General features: G+C 45.5%; 1 protein-coding gene across 2 annotated transcripts in view; it reads right to left on the bottom strand.

Annotated features, from left to right (window-relative positions):
- The window catches only part of LOC135521708 (inversin-like), a 35696-nt gene that overhangs the window by 9358 nt on the left and 8469 nt on the right, over window positions 1-17869 (bottom strand). For both annotated transcript variants that reach the window (XM_064947380.1, XM_064947379.1), the window contains exons 3-16: window positions 17104-17203; window positions 15281-15447; window positions 12613-12786; window positions 10296-10463; window positions 9989-10169; window positions 9754-9863; window positions 9492-9663; window positions 7515-7670; window positions 4976-5061; window positions 4676-4822; window positions 3607-3713; window positions 2276-2485; window positions 1338-1561; window positions 2-689 (exon numbers count right to left, since the gene is read on the bottom strand). In XM_064947380.1, coding sequence (XP_064803452.1) covers window positions 2-689; window positions 1338-1561; window positions 2276-2485; window positions 3607-3713; window positions 4676-4822; window positions 4976-5061; window positions 7515-7670; window positions 9492-9663; window positions 9754-9863; window positions 9989-10169; window positions 10296-10463; window positions 12613-12786; window positions 15281-15447; window positions 17104-17203 — 2690 coding nt within the window. The remainder of the gene's footprint in view (window position 1; window positions 690-1337; window positions 1562-2275; window positions 2486-3606; window positions 3714-4675; window positions 4823-4975; window positions 5062-7514; window positions 7671-9491; window positions 9664-9753; window positions 9864-9988; window positions 10170-10295; window positions 10464-12612; window positions 12787-15280; window positions 15448-17103; window positions 17204-17869) is intronic.

Here is a 17869-nt window from a genome sequence, read left to right as displayed (position 1 = left end):
CCTCCTCCAGGCTCGTTGGATAGTGCAGGCAGCTTGGTCTCTGTCCCCCTCCCTGGGCTTGCTGCTGGGGCGGTGTGACTGTGTGGAGGCTTTAGCGTGGTTCTTGCTGGAGGAGGTGGTATGGTCTGTGGCAGGGCGTGTTCTGTGTCTGGGGTTGTGTGTGTTGGTGTGTGTGTCTCTCTTGCTTCTAGGGGTGCGTTCCCTGGTGCTGGGGGCTTCTTGATCCATGGTGGGGCGAGTAGACGTGTCTGTGTTGGATGGAGTGTGTATGTGGGAAGGAGTGTGTGTGTTGGAAGGAGTGTGTGTGTTGGAGGTAGTGTGTGTTTTGGAAGGAGTGTGTGTGCTGGAGGGAGTGTGTGTCTTGGAAGGAGTGTGTGTGTTGGAGGTAGTGTGTGTCTTGGAAGGAGTGTGTGTGTTGGAGGTAGTGTGTGTTTTGGAAGGAGTGTGTGTGTTGGAGGGAGTGTGTGTGTTTGCAGAGGTGAGTCTCTTGGTCCTGGGTGTGGTGGGGGGTCTGTGTTTTGGGCTGGGGGGTCGGCTACAGCCTGCAGGAGAGAGACGCTCCCTGACCCTATACCCCTGGGCAGGGGGCATGGTGTCAGAGGTCACTGAGGGGTGAGGGGTCACCACGGGGTCAGGGCCTTTGGCTGGCTGTGCCTCCTTCCCTCTCCTGGAGGGTCTGCTTCTATGTGCTGAGAAAGAGAGGGAAGTAAGAGACTGAGAGATTGGGTGAATATGTGTGTGTGTATATGTGTGTGTGTATATGTGTGTGTGTATATGTGTGTGTGTATATGTGTGTTAGGTTTGGGTGGTTTACCGTATATATACCGTAGTCCAGGGTTTTGGAAAAAGCCACGGGATAGTTTTTCAGTACCGTCAATACTACTTCTTTTTTTTAATACATTTGAATATTTCTAGCTACTTTTTAAGTAAATATCTGCAGTCAACTTGTGAAATATGGTAGGAGATAATGAAGATGGCGTTCATAATTTCACCTGTTTTTCATTGAGCGGATCTGATTAAGCCGAGCCGCAGGGCACCGGTCTATGACCCGTGACGAGAACGAGCAAAAGCAGTGGGGCAGGAGCGCCCTTCTCAACGGAACAGTAATGAGTAGGATTCACATGCAAAAGTGAATGGTTTTGATCAAAAAGGCTTTATCTGCCTTCCCAATGAAAACTAGTTTGGCGTCACCTTAATTGGGGCTCATAGTAATATCTGGAACAGAATGAATGGAATGGAATCAAAGACATGTTTGATAACATTCCATTAACTCCATTTCAGCCATTATTATTATGAGTCGTCCTCCCCTCAGCAGCCTCCCGTGTGTATGTCCGTACCTCTATGTTTCCGTGTCTCCTCTTTGCTATTGGTCTGTTCTGCTTTGGAGGCTGTATTAGCCCCGCCCCCTGCCTCTCTCTCATACACTGACAGTTCCTTCATAGTCTCAGCCAATGACTGCTGCTCCTGCTCAGCACGGGCCAATAACATCCTCTGTTTCTCTGTTCTGGCCAATGAGATTTGCTGCTCCGCCTCCCGCCTCCGCTGCTCCTCTTCGCGTTTCCTGAGTGACATCATGACACACCTTACACACGTCTCACACACATACACCCTAACCCTAGTTACGACCTTATCTCAAAGCCTTATCTAAACCCTACCGCTGGACCAGCTCTGACCAACATCACAAACTAGTCCTGACGTTATAAAGAACAACAGGAGAATCCTTTCAGCAATCCAAGCCTAATAGGAGTTCTAAGCACACAGAGACCATTACAGGCCGTTTATACAAACAGTGTAGAATTATAAGAGAGGGATGTGTGTGAGAGAGAGAGCGAGAGAGAGAGAGAGAGAGGGATGTGTGAGCGAGAGAGAGCGAGAGAGAGAGAGAGGGTGAGAGAGAGAGAGAGACAGGGAGAAGATGTATATGTGTGCAGGGATGCCAGGTGGAAAGATGGATATGGAGAGAGTGTGACTGTTTCTATATGGGTTGGGGGAATACGACAGGGAGAGATGAGAGAGAGAGAGAGAGAGAGAGGGAGAGAGAGAAAATAGATAGAAAGAGAATGTGTGTGCGTGTGTGTGTATCTGTGTGTGTGTGTGTGTGTGTGTGTATATATATATATACACACACACACACACACACACACACACACACACACACACACACATATATATATATATATATATGTGTGTGTGTGTGTGTGTGTGTGTGTGTGTGTGTGTGTGTGTGTGTGTGTGTGTGTGTGTGTGTGTGTGTGTGTGTGTGTGTGTATGGTACTTGGCTGCGTCCTTGCGTAGCTGTTCGTGTCTCATCAGTAGTTGTTTCCTCTCGGTGAAGGCCTTGCGGACGGTGTATCCTTTATACAGGGCCTGGATGGAAGCAGCAGCAATATCCTGGATGGCCGCTATAGACAGAGCTCCATGCTCCAACATGTACTGAGTCACCTCACTGTGTTCCCCTAGGAGGGTGTAGTCCAGGGGGGTGTACCTACACACACACACACACACACACTTCCTGTTCTCAATTTTTTTGCATCTGTACACCAGCTTCAAACAGCTGAAAATACAACATTATTGGTTATGGAAGATATATTTCACAGTAGTTTAGATGGTACAATGATTCTCTACGCTATACTTGCTTGTTTTGCCACATAAACTGATATTAGAATTGGAATTTTAGTAACCAGGAAATGGTGGAATGATTTCTGCATTGTGTATCTTTAACCTAATGAACTTGCTTTGTGAAAAACAACACACACAGAACAGATTCACAAAATACATTCGGAAAATTACAACACATCATTTTACATTGATATTTTAGTCATTTAGCAGACGCTCTTAAGCAGAGCGACTTACATTAGTGCATTCATCTTAACGTAGCTAGGTGAGACAGTTCCTTCAATCGTAGCAAGTACATTTTCCCTCAATAAAGTACAGGTAACTGCCAAAATAAAGGAAACACTTGAGGAAATGAGGGATACAAAGTATATTGAAAGCAGGTGCTTCCACACAGGTGTGGTTCCTGAGTTAACTGAGTTAATTAAGCAATTACCCTCCCATCATGTTTAGGGTCATGTATAAAAATGCTGTGCAGGACATTATTTTGGCTACCATGTCTATGCCTCCATAGGATGACAATGCCCCCATCCACAGGGCACGATTGGTTACTGAATGGTTTGAGGAGTATGAAAAGATGTAAACCACATGTCATGTCCGTATCAGTCACCAGATCTCAACCCAGTTGATTCTGGTGGAAGAAGGATGTCGCATCCCTCCAAGAGTTTCAGACACTTGTAGAATCTATGCCAAGGTGCATTGAAGCTGTTCTGGCTCGTGGAGCCCAATGCCCTATTAAGACGTGATATGTTGGGGTTTCCTTTATCTTGCTAGTTACCTGTAGTTATCAGTCAGTGCCAGTAGGAAAATACAAGTAAAAATATAATTTAGTAGGCCACTAGGTAGAGAGACAGCACAAAAACTAAATTGCCTTAGCAAGACAATACCAACAGCTACTTTTTGAATCTAAATCGATACTTGCTACTGTTGTAGGAGCTGATGTCCTTCCAAACTATAGACGAGGCACTTCCTCCTCATCCACCTCCTCCTCACCTCTCCTCGTTGTGTTCCATGTGGTTGGGGAAGGCATTAGAGTTCAGCAGCAGCTTCACAGCATCCAGATAGCCATTGTTACAGGACCAGTGGAGAGCTGTCCTGCCCTGCAGACACACACAGTAGGACAGGACCAGTGGAGAGCTGTCCTGCCCTGCAGACACACACGGTAGGACAGGACCAGTGGAGAGCTGTCCTGCCCTGCAGACACACACAGTAGGACAGGACCAGTGGAGAGCTGTCCTGCCCTGCAGACACACACAGTAGGACAGGACCAGTGGAGAGCTGTCCTGCCCTGCAGACACACACGGTAGGACAGGACCAGTGGAGAGCTGTCCTGCCCTGCAGACACACACAGTAGGACAGGACCAGTGGAGAGCTGTCTTGCCCTGCAGACACACACGGTAGGACAGGACCAGTGGAGAGCTGTCCTGCCCTGCAGACACACACGGTAGGACAGGACCAGTGGAAAGCTGTCCTGCCCTGCAGACACACACGGTAGGACAGGACCAGTGGAGAGCTGTCCTGCCCTGCAGACACACACGGTAGGACAGGACCAGTGGAGAGCTGTCTTGCCCTGCAGACACACACGGTAGGACAGGACCAGTGGAGAGCTGTCCTGCCCTGCAGACACACACGGTAGGACAGGACCAGTGGAGAGCTGTCCTGCCCTGCAGACACACACGGTAGGACAGGACCAGTGGAGAGCTGTCCTGCCCTGCAGACACACACAGTAGGACAGGACCAGTGGAGAGCTGTCCTGCCCTGCAGACACACACAGTAGGACAGGACCAGTGGAGAGCTGTCCTGCCCTGCAGACACACACGGTAGGACAGGACCAGTGGAGAGCTGTCCTGCCCTGCAGACACACACGGTAGGACAGGACCAGTGGAGAGCTGTCCTGCCCTGCAGACACACACGGTAGGACAGGACCAGTGGAGAGCTGTCCTGCCCTGCAGACACACACGGTAGGACAGGACCAGTGGAGAGCTGTCCTGCCCTGCAGACACACACAGTAGGACAGGACCAGTGGAAAGCACTTCGTGTCTGTGTGTGTGTGTGTGTGTACCTCTTTGTCCTGTATATTAGGGTCGGCGTTGTTCTCCATGAGTAGTACAGCCATACAGGTGATGTACCCTCCATAAGCAGCACACTGGAGAGGAGTCCTGCCTGCCTGGTCCTGGACGTTAGGACTGATCCCATTCTCCATCAGCAACTACCATGACCATCACACTGAGGTTACAGTACCAGCCAACCGGCTCAATGACCTGAACAACACATCCTTAACACAGTCTATAAGGAAAGGAAATGAAGACAAATGAAGAAGTGTTCAGCGATAATAAAAGTGTATAAAGGTGAAAAGACAGACCTGGCAGACTTCAGCGTTCCCCCCCAGAGCTGCCCAGTGCAGAGCAGTGTGTCCATCTAGATCCACCAGGTGGACACGAGCAGAGCCTACACAATGAAAATCCATGAGGCATTCTTCACCATAGTAAGCCCACCCAAATCCTGCATTACAAGAGCAGTGTACCAACACTAGTGTAGTCCTGTATGACTCAGTAGGTAGAGCATGGTACACTAGTGTAGTCCTGTATGACTCAGTAGATAGAGCATGGTACACTAGTGTAGTCCTGTATGACTCAGTAGATAGAGCATGGTACACTAGTGTAGTCCTGTATGACTCTGTAGGTAGAGCATGGTACACTAGTGTAGTCCTGTATGACTCAGTAGATAGAGCATGGTACACTAGTGTAGTCCTGTATGACTCAGTAGGTAGAGCATGGTACACTAGTGTAGTCCTGTATGACTCAGTAGATAGAGCATGGTACACTAGTGTAGTCCTGTATGACTCAGTAGATAGAGCATGGTACACTAGTGTAGTCCTGTATGACTCTGTAGATAGAGCATGGTACACTAGTGTAGTCCTGTATGACTCAGTAGATAGAGCATGGTACACTAGTGTAGTCCTGTATGACTCAGTAGGTAGAGCATGGTACACTAGTGTAGTCCTGTATGACTCAGTAGATAGAGCATGGTACACTAGTGTAGTCCAGTAGATATAGCATGTTACACTAGTGTAGTCCTGTATGACTCAGTAGATAGAGCATGGTACACTAGTGTAGTCCTGTATGACTCAGTAGATAGAGCATGGTACACTAGTGTAGTCCTGTATGATTCAGTAGATAGAGCATGGTACACTAGTGTAGTCCTGTATGACTCAGTAGATAGAGCATGGTACACTAGTGTAGTCCTGTATGACTCAGTAGATAGAGCATGGTACACTAGTGTAGTCCTGTATGACTCAGTAGATAGAGCATGGTACACTAGTGTAGTCCTGTATGACTCAGTAGATAGAGCATGGTACACTAGTGTAGTCCTGTATGACTCAGTAGATAGAGCATGGTACACTAGTGTAGTCCTGTATGACTCAGTAGGTAGAGCATGGTACACTAGTGTAGTCCTGTATGACTCAGTAGATAGAGCATGGTACACTAGTGTAGTCCTGTATGACTCAGTAGATAGAGCATGGTACACTAGTGTAGTCCTGTATGACTCTGTAGGTAGAGCATGGTACACTAGTGTAGTCCTGTATGACTCAGTAGATAGAGCATGGTACACTAGTGTAGTCCTGTATGACTCAGTAGGTAGAGCATGGTACACTAGTGTAGTCCTGTATGACTCAGTAGATAGAGCATGGTACACTAGTGTAGTCCTGTATGACTCAGTAGATAGAGCATGGTACACTAGTGTAGTCCTGTATGACTCTGTAGATAGAGCATGGTACACTAGTGTAGTCCTGTATGACTCAGTAGATAGAGCATGGTACACTAGTGTAGTCCTGTATGACTCAGTAGGTAGAGCATGGTACACTAGTGTAGTCCTGTATGACTCAGTAGATAGAGCATGGTACACTAGTGTAGTCCAGTAGATAGAGCATGTTACACTAGTGTAGTCCTGTATGACTCAGTAGATAGAGCATGGTACACTAGTGTAGTCCTGTATGACTCAGTAGATAGAGCATGGTACACTAGTGTAGTCCAGTAGATAGAGCATAGCACCACATACAAAATAACTATAAGTTGCTTTGGATAAAAGCGTCTGCTAAATGGCAGATATTATTGAATCAACCTCCCAATTCACAGCTTTATTGACAACGTTTCGATCCGAACCGGATCTTCGTCAGGTCAAACAAACTGAGTGTTCACATCCCCAAATATACACATTTCACCCCACATGCACATGACGCATGGTAGGTGTGGAACAAATTCTATTCACTCTGCACATAGTTAATCATAAATAATCACAGAGGTACATACGGTCACAAAGGATTATAGACATCAAAAAAAGATTACTGTTGCCTACGTTTTAACTTGGCCCAATTTGTATGTATATAATTGTGATATACCTCTGTGCTTAATTATGATTGACTATACACAAAAGTGAAATGACACACACCATGCTTCATGCGCATAATGTTCATGTGAGGGGGAATGTGTATATTTGGGGATGTGAGGCGAATGTGTATATTTGGGGATTTGAGGGGAAATGTGTATATTTGGGGATGTGAGGGGAAATGTGTATATTTGGGGATGTAAGGGGAAATGTGTATATTTGGGGATGTGAGAGGAAATGTGTATATTTGGGGATGTGAGGGGGAATGTGTATATTTGGGGATGTGAGGGGGAATGTGTATATTTGGGGATGTGAGGGGGAAATGTGTATATTTGGGGACCACAATGTATTGAAGGACTAGGATACCAAGTCTACAATAATCACCACCACACACACTGGTTTACTGCGTACCAGAGATGGAAGAGGAAGTGAGGCATCTCACTCGCTCCTTTTTTCCAATGGTCAACAACCTCAGTAAAGCAAAATTTTAATTTATCCACATCTTTGCTGTGTACCTTTGATAAGTGTGAGGATGATGTGGCGGTGTCCCATCTCACAGGCTCTGAACAGAGGCGTGTGTTTCATCACGTCTAGACTGTCCACTATGGCTCCTCTCTCCAACAGCAACCTCACTGTACTCACATGACCTGACAGAGAGGCCGCGTGCAGCGCTGCAACACACACACACATTTAGTTGAGATTTTCAGTCTCCACACACTTCAGCAGCCTCACCTACTCAAGTTTTCAGAACCAGTTCGCCAAATGAAAAGTAATTTGTTGCACTTTGACCCTGTACTGTGTTGTGATGTTATTTAATGTCAGTCAATATTTACACCACTGGCCCCTCTATCTACTCCAGTGACTCTGATCAACCCACTCTGCTCCCCATCACACTCAACCTCATTAGCATAGTACACCAGATCATTTGCATATTTTACCAACTCATTAGCATATGCTCACATAAATTGTCCCTGCAGGGCAGGAAGCGGGGGCATCACCATGGTGATTAGTGCTCCAATCAGCCCACGGGGCAGAGCAGGGGACAAAGGATAGCATGTCTACAGCTTGGGGATGGTGTGTGTATGTGTGTGTGTATGTATGTGTATGTGTGTGTGTGTGTGTGTATGTGTGTGTGTGTATGTGTGTGTGCCTGTGTGTATGCGTGTGTGTGTGTGTGTGTATGTGTGGGTGTTATGTTTCTATGTATTTATGTGTGTGTGTGTGTGTGTATGTGTGTGTGCCTGTGTGTATGCGTGTGTGTGTGTGTATGTGTGGGTGTTTATGTTTCTATGTATTTATGTGTGTGTGTGTGTGTGTGTGTGTGTGTGTGTGTGTGTGCATGTGTATGTGTATGTGTGTGTGTGTCTATGTGTGTATGTGTGTGTGTGTCTATGTGTGTATGTGTGTGTATGTGTGTGCGTCAGAGAGAGTATGTGTATCAGAGAGAGTATGTGTATCAGAGAGAGGATGTGTATCAGAGACAGTATGTGTATCAGAGACAGTATGTGTATCAGAGAGAGTATGTGTATCAGAGAGAGGATGTGTATCAGAGACAGTATGTGTATCAGAGAGAGGATGTGTATCAGAGAGAGTATGTGTATCAGAGAGAGTATGTGTATCAGAGAGAGGATGTGTATCAGAGAGAGGATGTGTATCAGAGAGAGGATGTGTATCAGAGAGAGGATGTGTATCAGAGAGAGTATGTGTATCAGAGAGAGTATGTGTATCAGAGAGAGGATGTGTATCAGAGAGAGGATGTGTATCAGAGAGAGGATGTGTATCAGAGAGAGTATGTGTATCAGAGAGAGGATGTGTATCAGAGAGAGTATGTGTATCAGAGACAGTATGTGTATCAGAGAGAGGATGTGTATCAGAGAGAGTATGTGTATCAGAGAGAGTATGTGTATCAGAGAGAGGATGTGTATCAGAGAGAGTATGTGTATCAGAGAGAGGATGTGTATCAGAGACAGTATGTGTATCAGAGAGAGTATGTGTATCAGAGAGAGTATGTGTATCAGAGACAGTATGTGTATCAGAGAGAGTATGTGTACATGCTCACTGGTTTTGGTCATTTTCTTAACAGTGTCAGTTATGTGTTGACATGTCTCTCTCCCCACTCGTCTCTCCGCTCCACTGCTTTCGGGGAATCCCCTGACATCTATGCCACTCTGGGGAATCCCCTGTGACATCAGACAGCCGCTGTCCTGCCACCTGCGTCACCTCCAGTGCCTCAACATTCCTACACGCGCAGGATGACAGAGGCTAGCATCAGTGTGTGAGTGTGTGTGTGTGTGTCATCTCTGTCTGTTTATCTCTCTGAGTAGCTCTGATGGAGAGGGCATTAAGATCTGGGAAACTGTGGTGAAGGCGGTGAGGGGGGTAGGGGATGATGGGGGAGGTGTCCTCTACCAGCCTGACCAGTCACAGCAGCTCTTGGTCTACTGCTGACTGAAACAATCCCTGCGTATTAAACACATCCCGGAGTTCCTCACCAGTGCCTCCGTACTTGTCGGCCATGTTGATGTCGATGTGAGGCGTGAGTGTCAGCATGGTGCGTATGACATCATCGCTTCCTTTGCCAGCAGCCCACATGAACGCTGTGCGGCCCTCCAGATCTGGCTCGTCTTTCACAGAGGGGTGGGACAGAAACACACCCACCGTCTCCTAAGCACGCACACACACACACGCACACACATGAGTCACTGATATAAGGTGAAAACGTGCGCGTGTTTGCATGTGTGTGTGTCTATGTACAGCGTAGTTGCTCTGAGCTCCATAGTGTAGAGGTGTGGCCCCATGGCTGTCTGAGGGGATGGTGCCTGATGTGTTCCTCTCCAACAACAAGTGCACTATCTTGGCATGTCCTGAAACACACATCAACATATCCAGGTTCAGCTCGGGTCCCCCCCCCCCCTCCAGTACAGTATCTTGACCAGTGATGGAACCACATTCTGATGACAGGATCCACATTGTAAACACAGTCTCTTACCCAGCAGTGCAGCCCAGTGCAGCGGGGTTCTGAACAGGTTGTCGTACGCCGTGACGCTGCAGCCTTCATACGATGTCAGCACCTCCACCACTGCCTCGTTGCCGTCGGCAACAGCAAAGTGCAAAGGCGTGCGCCCCTCATAGTCCTGCCAGTTCAACAGAGACTCGGTAGGAGCCGCCTCCTACGCACACACACACACCTCATTTACATCAGTAAGCAGAGGATGGTGTGTGTAAGGATGACATTCTCACTGGATACTGTGTGTGTGTGTGTGTGTGTGTGTGTGTGTGTGTGTGTGTGTGTGTACCAGTATGCAGCGGACGGTGTGTATAGCGGTGTGCTCCTGGCTGTGTGCAGCCCAGTGTAGGGGGATCTTGCCCTCACTGTCTGGGATGCCAATGTTGGAGTCGTGTTTGATGAGCAGTCTGACGTGCTCTGGTCTGTTATAGAACGCTGACCAGTGGAGCGCAGTCTGCTGCAGGGGGAGGGGGGGGGGGTGACAGACACTATTGTAATAATAATTTTGGGCCCATTTTGGGCCCGACTCTCTAACCTCCAGGCTCTAACCTCCAGGCTATTTTCCCTAGAAATAACTGTGATCTAAATCAAAGAGCCCTAGAACATATTCTACAGAAACACACAAAGCCTGGGGATTTAACATGACAGTAACAGTGACAATAACAGTGACAGTAATAATGACTGTAACAGTGACAGTAACAGTAACAATGACAGTAACAGTGACAGTAACAATGACTGTAACAGTAACAGTGATAATAAAAGTGACAGTAACAGTGACAGTCACAGTGACAGTAACAGTGATAATAAAAGTGACAGTAACAGTGACAGTCACAGTGACAGTGATATTAAAAGTGACAGTAACAGTGACAGTAACAGTAACAATGACTGTGACAGTAACAGTAACAATGACTGTGACAGTAACAGTAACAATGACTGTAACAGTGACAGTAACAGTAACAATGACTGTAACAGTGACAGTAACAGTAACAATGACTGTGACAGTAACAGTAACAATGACTGTAATAGTGACAGTAACAATGACTGTAATAGTGACAGTAACAGTAAAAATGACTGTAACAGTAACAGTAACAATGACTGTAACAGTGACAGTAACAGTAACAATGACTGTAACAGTGACAGTAACAGTAACAATGACTGTAACAGTGACAGTAACAGTAACAATGACTGTGACAGTAACAGTAACAATGACTGTAATAGTGACAGTAACAATGACTGTAATAGTGACAGTAACAGTGGTAATGACTGTAACAGTGACAGTGATAATAAAAGTGACAGTAACAGTGACAGTAACAGTGACAGTGATAATAAAAGTGACAGTGACAGTGACAGTGATAATAAAAGTGACAGTAACAGTGACAGTAACAGTGACAGTGATAATAAAAGTGACAGTAACAGTGACAGTAACAGTGACAGTGATAATAAAAGTGACAGTGACAGTGACAGTAACAGTGATAATAAAAGTGACAGTAACAGTGACAGTAACAGTGACAGTGATAATAAAAGTGACAGTAACAGTGACAGTGATAATAAAAGTGACAGTAACAGTAACAGTGATAATAAAAGTGACAGTAACAGTGACAGTGATAATAAAAGTGACAGTGACAGTGACAGTAACAGTGATAATAAAAGTGACAGTAACAGTGACAGTAACAGTGACAGTGATAATAAAAGTGACAGTAACAGTGACAGTAACAGTGATAATAAAAGTGACAGTAACAGTGACAGTAACAGTGACAGTGATAATAAAAGTGACAGTAACAGTGACAGTGATAATAAAAGTGACAGTAACAGTAACAGTGATAATAAAAGTGACAGTAACAGTGACAGTGATAATAAAAGTGACAGTGACAGTGACAGTGACAGTGATAATACAAGTGACAGTGACAGTGACAGTGATAATAAAAGTGACAGTGACAGTGACAGTGATAATACAAGTGACAGTGACAGTGACAGTGATAATAAAAGTGACAGTAACAGTGACAGTGATAATAAAAGTGACAGTGACAGTGATAATACAAGTGACAGTGACAGTGACAGTGATAATAAAAGTGACAGTAACAGTGACAGTGATAATAAAAGTGACAGTAACAGTGACAGTGATAATAAAAGTGACAGTGACAGTGATAATAAAAGTGACAGTAACAGTGACAGTGATAATAAAAGTGACAGTAACAGTGACAGTGATAATAAAAGTGACAGTAACAGTAACAGTATGCTATAACAGAGATATCACCTCCTCTATGGCTGTTGTTAGAGATCTATTCTGGGACATACTGAAACCAGTGTCATCTGACATGCTGATGATGCATATTGGATTATTACAGAACTAACAGACAGATAGACATCATCGCTACAGACAGAGGGGGCCTGTGTGTGTGTGCGTGCGTGTAGAATGTATTTGGCACAACTGTCTGCCTTGAAGAGTCAGGACAAAGCAGCCAATTGTCATGTGTGTGTGTCTCTGGATTGCTCAGAACTCCACGTGAACTCTAATTCAGTCAATCAAATCAAAGAGCCGGGACAGTTCCATAACAAGTATGTTTGATAGAACTATTACCCAACGTTGTAAACAGTGTGTGGGGTACCTTGTTCTTGTCCTGTGTATCCACCTCTCCAGGTCCTATGTGTTTGAGCAGCAAGGCCAGGGGTTTGGGGGAGGGGTGACGGGTCGCCAGGTGGAGGGGTGTTACCTCCTCTAGATCCTTCTGCAGCCAATCAGCACGACGTGACAGGAGCAGCTTCAGAAACCGCACGTTCCCCTGGAGCACACACACACACACTCTCTCTATGGTGTCTTATCCAATTCCATCATCATCCATCTCTGTCCTTTCCTATTGGTTCTCAGACTCTCTCCTCTCTCTTCTCTGTTCTTTCCTATTGGTTCTCAGACTCTCTCCTCTCTGTTCTTTCCTATTGGTTCTCAGACTCTCTCCTCTCTGTTCTTTCCTATTGGTTCTCAGACTCTCTCCTCTCTGTTCTTTCCTGTTGGTTCTCAGACTCTCTCCTCTCTCTTCTTTCCTATTGGTTCTCAGACTCTCTGCTCTCTGTTCTGTCCTGTTGGTTCTCAGACTCTCTCCTCTCTCTTCTTTCCTATTGGTTCTCAGACTCTCTCCTCTCTCTTCTCTGTTCTTTCCTATTGGTTCTCAGACTCTCTCCTCTCTGTTCTTTCCTGTTGGTTCTCAGACTCTCTCCTCTCTGTTCTTTCCTGTTGGTTCTCAGACTCTCTCCTCTCTGTTCTTTCCTGTTGGTTCTCAGACTCTCTCCTATCTATTCCTTCCAGCCTCATCGTTTGACAGATCTATCTGCTGACTGAGCATGCATGTGAGAGTATGTGTGAGCTTTGAGAAAGTGTGTGTGTGTGTGTGTGTGTGTGTGTGTGTGTGTATGTATATATGTGTGTGCACGTGCAAATGTGTGTCCATATAGGCCTGTATGTGTGTGTGTGTGTGTGTGTATGAGTGTGTGTGAGCGTGTGTGTACATATGGTCTATCCTCCTATTCTCAGTCCAATTAGATCAGTAATCCCAGAAGTCTCTCCCTGTCTCAGCTAGATATTGATCAGGTGTCAGAGAGAGAGAGGGCCTCCCATCACCCCACACACATTAGAATTGGAGTGTGTGTGTGTTAGAGTGTGTGTGAGCACCCTCCTCCGCCCCTCCAGCCAGCGCTCCTCACCTGCCCTGACAGCAACCCCCCCACAAGGTTAATAACACTTTCTATAGAGATATTACTGCTCATACAGCCCAGTCTTTTATTTCATTTTCTAGATTTAGATATCTTTTTTAGGAACTCAGTCAGGGTCTCAACTTAATGTTGAGAGTTAGAATAGTAGAATACACAAGGTGACATTTTGAAACTTGCTTGTGCATCAGCAGTTATTCTCTTGTTATATCAGTCACTGATAGTCACTCAATTAGCCAAGTCAGCTAAAACATTTTATATGGTAAGTTAGTCTTGTGGTCAGCTATCTGAACCTGATATCATGGTGGAATTACTGACCGGGGGAAATTAGCTTTAAAACAGAAAATGTTTCTCTCTGCCCCAGGGAATAATTTGTCGAATTGCATGAAATTAGTTGTAGAATTGCAAAATCTTTTCTCAGGGCCACAGCAAAATTTGCAGTATTGCAGCAAACTTGCTTTAAAACTTAATTTACTCTATGCCCCATGGCAAAATGTGTAGAATTGCAGGAATTTAACTCTAAAGTTTTCACTGTCAAGACGAGGGTGTTTATAATGTTTAGCTCACAAAGTACAACATTTCGCTCAGATTTTTTGTGGCTCCCACCTTCATCAAAGTTGCCGATCCCCTTGTCTAGTTCTTAACAGCCGCCCCGAGGGTGTCTGTCTGTCACCACTGGGTGGCACTACCTTCTCACCTAAGCTTCCAGGATGTGATATACACTGAGTATACCAAACATTACGAACACCTTCCTAAAATTGAGTTGCCCAAATCTATGTCTCAATTGTCTCAATGCTTAAAAATCCTTCTTTAACCTGTCTCCTCCTCTTCATCTACACGAACAGAAGTGGATTTAACAAGTGACATCAATAAGGGATCATAGCTTTCACCTGGATTCACCTGGTCAGTCTGTGATGGAAAGAGCAGGAGTTCTTAATGTTTTATATAGTCAGTGTAGAGGCTCTAGAATACCCTGGAGTCAGGATTCTAAAGGATCAATTAGTGTTCTACAGGTTAACTCAGTGTTCTGATGGTTCCACTACTGTTCTAGTGTTTCCTTTAGTGTTCTACAGGTTAACTCAGTGTTCTGATGGTTCCACTACTGTTCTAGTGTTTCCTTTAGTGTTCTACAGGTTAACCCAATGTTCTGATGGTTCCACTACTGTTCTAGTGTTTCCTTTAGTGGTTCCAGGTTGACTCAGTGTTCTGATGGTTCCACTACTGTTCTAGTGTTTCCTTTAGTGTTCTACAGGTTAACCCAATGTTCTGATGGTTCCACTACTGTTCTAGTGTTTCCTTTAGTGGTTCCAGGTTGACTCAGTGTTCTGATGGTTCCACTACTGTTCTAGTGTTTCCTTTAGTGTTCTACAGGTTAACTCAATGTTCTGATGGTTCCACTATAGTTCTAGTGTTTCCTTTAGTGGTTCCAGGTTGACTCAGTGTTCTGATGGTTCCACTACAGTTCTAGTGTTTCCTTTAGTGTTCTATATGTTGACTCAGTGTTCTGATGGTTCCACTACTGTTCTAGTGTTTCCTTTAGTGGTTCCAGGTTGACTCAGTGTTGTAGTGTACCTTCTGTGCTGCTAGGTGCAGGGCAGTACGTTGGCTATGGTCAGTCTTGTTAACAGAGGCTCCCGTCTTCAGCAGTGTCTCAGCACAGTCCAGACGGTCAGCCAGGACACAGTACATCAGTGGAGTACGCCCAAACTGGTCCTCACGGTCACGCAGGGAGGGATCCACTACACACAGTGGGTCAGGTGTTAAAGGTCAGGGGTCAGGGGAAAGTGTGTGTGTACAGTGGGGCAAAAAGTATTTAGTCAGCCACCAATTGTGCAAGTTCTCCCACTTAAAAAGATGAGAGAGGCCTGTAATTTTCATCATAGGTACACTTCAACTATGACAGACAAAATGAGAAACAAAATCCAGAAAATCACATTGTAGGATTTTTTATGAATTTATTTACAAATTATGGTGGAAAATAAGTATTTGGTCAATAACAAAAGTTTATCTCAATACTTTGTTATATACCCTTTGTTGGCAATGACAGAGGTCAAAAGTTTTCTGTAAGTTTTCACAAGGTTTTAACACACTTGTTGCTGATATTTTGGCCCATTCCTCCATGCAGATCTCCTCTAGAGCAGTGATGTTTTGGGGCTGTTACAGGGCAACATGGACTTTCAACTCCCTACAAAGATTTTCTATGGGATTGAGATCTGGAGACTGGCTAGGCCACTCCAGGACCTTGAAATGCTTCTTACAAAGCCACTCCTTCGTTGCCCGGGCGGTGTGTTTGGGATCATTGTCATGCTGAAAGACCCAGCCACGTTTCATCTTCAATGCCCTTGCCTATGGGCATTGGGTTTTCACTCAAAATCCCATTCATTCTTTCCTTTACACGGATTAGTCGTCCTGGTCCCTTTGCAGAAAAACGGCCCCAAAGCATGATTTTTCCACCCCCATGCTTCACAGTAGGTATGGTGTTCTTTGGATGCAACTCAGCATTCTTTGTCCTCCAAACATGGCGAGTTGAGTTTTTACCAAAAAGTTATATTTTGGTATCATCTGACCATATGACATTCTCCCAATCTTCTTCTGGATCATCCAAATGCTCTCTAGCAAACTTCAGACGGGCCTGGACATGTACTGGCTTAAGCAGGGGGACACGTCTGGCACTGCAGGATTTGAGTCCCTGGCGGCGTAGTATGTTACTGATGGTAGGCTTTGTTCCAGCTCTCTGCAGGTCATTCACTAGGTCCCCCCGTGTGGTTCTGGGATTTTTGCTCACCATTCTTGTGATCATTTTGACCCCACGGGGTGAGATCTTGCGTGGAGCCCCAGATCGAGGGAGATTATCAGTGGTCTTGTATGTCTTCCATTTCCTAATAATTGGTCCCACAGTTGATTTCTTCAAATCAAGCTGCTTACCTATTGCAGATTCAGTCTTCCCAGCCTGGTGCAGGTCTACAATTTTTGTTTCTGGTGTCCTTTGACAGCTCTTTGGTCTGGGCCATAGTGGAATTTGGAGTGTGACTGTTTGAGGTTGTGGACAGGTGTCTTTTATACTGATAACAAGTTCAAACAGGTGCCATTAATACAGGTAACGAGTGGAGGACAGAGGAGCCTCTTAAAGAAGAAGTTACAGGTCTGTGAGAGCCAGAAATCTTGCTTGTTTGTAGGTGGACCAAATACTTATTTTCCACCATAATGTACAAATAAATTCATTAAAAATCCTACAATGTGATTTTCTGGATTTTCTTTTCTCATTTTGTCTTGTCATAGTTGAAGTGTACCTATGATGAAAATTACAGGCCTCTCTCATATATTTAAGTGGGAGAACTTGCACAATTGGTGGCTGACTAAATACTTTTTTGCCCCACTGTATGTGTGTATAATACCTGTGATGATTCTAAGGAGGACGCTCCGGTCTCCGTTGACGGCGGCTGCGTGGACTTGGGAGCCCAGAGGGGCGGGGTTTGGGGGTGAAGGGTCAGATGCCTACAACACATATAGTCCAGTCAGAGCCAAACACACACCTGGCCATACAGGTAAACACACTTGCTGTGCATGTGTTAATACAGGCTGATAGTAGGGTGTGTGTGTGTGTGTGTGTGTGAGCCCCTGCAGTGGGAGTTAAATCTCTTCCTGCCCACACTTAACCAGACAGGAAGCAGCTGGGGGGGATCCCCGACAGGGAGTGGGGGGTTCTCTGCTCATGTCTTTTCATAACTCATCAATACTGCAGAACGCCCGTGTGTGTGTGTGTGTGTGTGTGTGTGTGTGTGTGTGTGTGTGTGTGCGTTGGTTAGCCCAGGGGGCCCAAAGTACAAAATCTATTACTGCCCCTAACCAACTCAATTCATTAACCATGAGAAGGCCCATTCAAGGCAGGGATCATAAATGCTGGCTTGAAATGTAACAGTGCAGCTCTGCAGTCAAAGATCTGTTACATTACAAACTGAACATTGAGGAAGTTGTCCGGACACCTTTTTGCTCCATCCTGCCAACCCTGGTCCTGGGAAGCTAGTGAGAGGAAGAGGTTGGGGGGGTACTATGCCCCCTTCACCCCGTCATTGCACCCTCCTCGTAAAATGCAGACACTGCGTGCTGCACGGCAATTACCCATCATGTATAGTGCTTTCTCACGCTTTGCCAAGTAGCCTT

This window comes from Oncorhynchus masou, chromosome 30, assembly GCF_036934945.1.
Source record: "Oncorhynchus masou masou isolate Uvic2021 chromosome 30, UVic_Omas_1.1, whole genome shotgun sequence".
Classification (NCBI taxonomy): domain Eukaryota; kingdom Metazoa; phylum Chordata; class Actinopteri; order Salmoniformes; family Salmonidae; genus Oncorhynchus; species Oncorhynchus masou.
The sequence above is the reverse complement of the archived record's forward strand: the minus strand, read 5'-3'. Positions and strand labels throughout refer to the sequence as shown.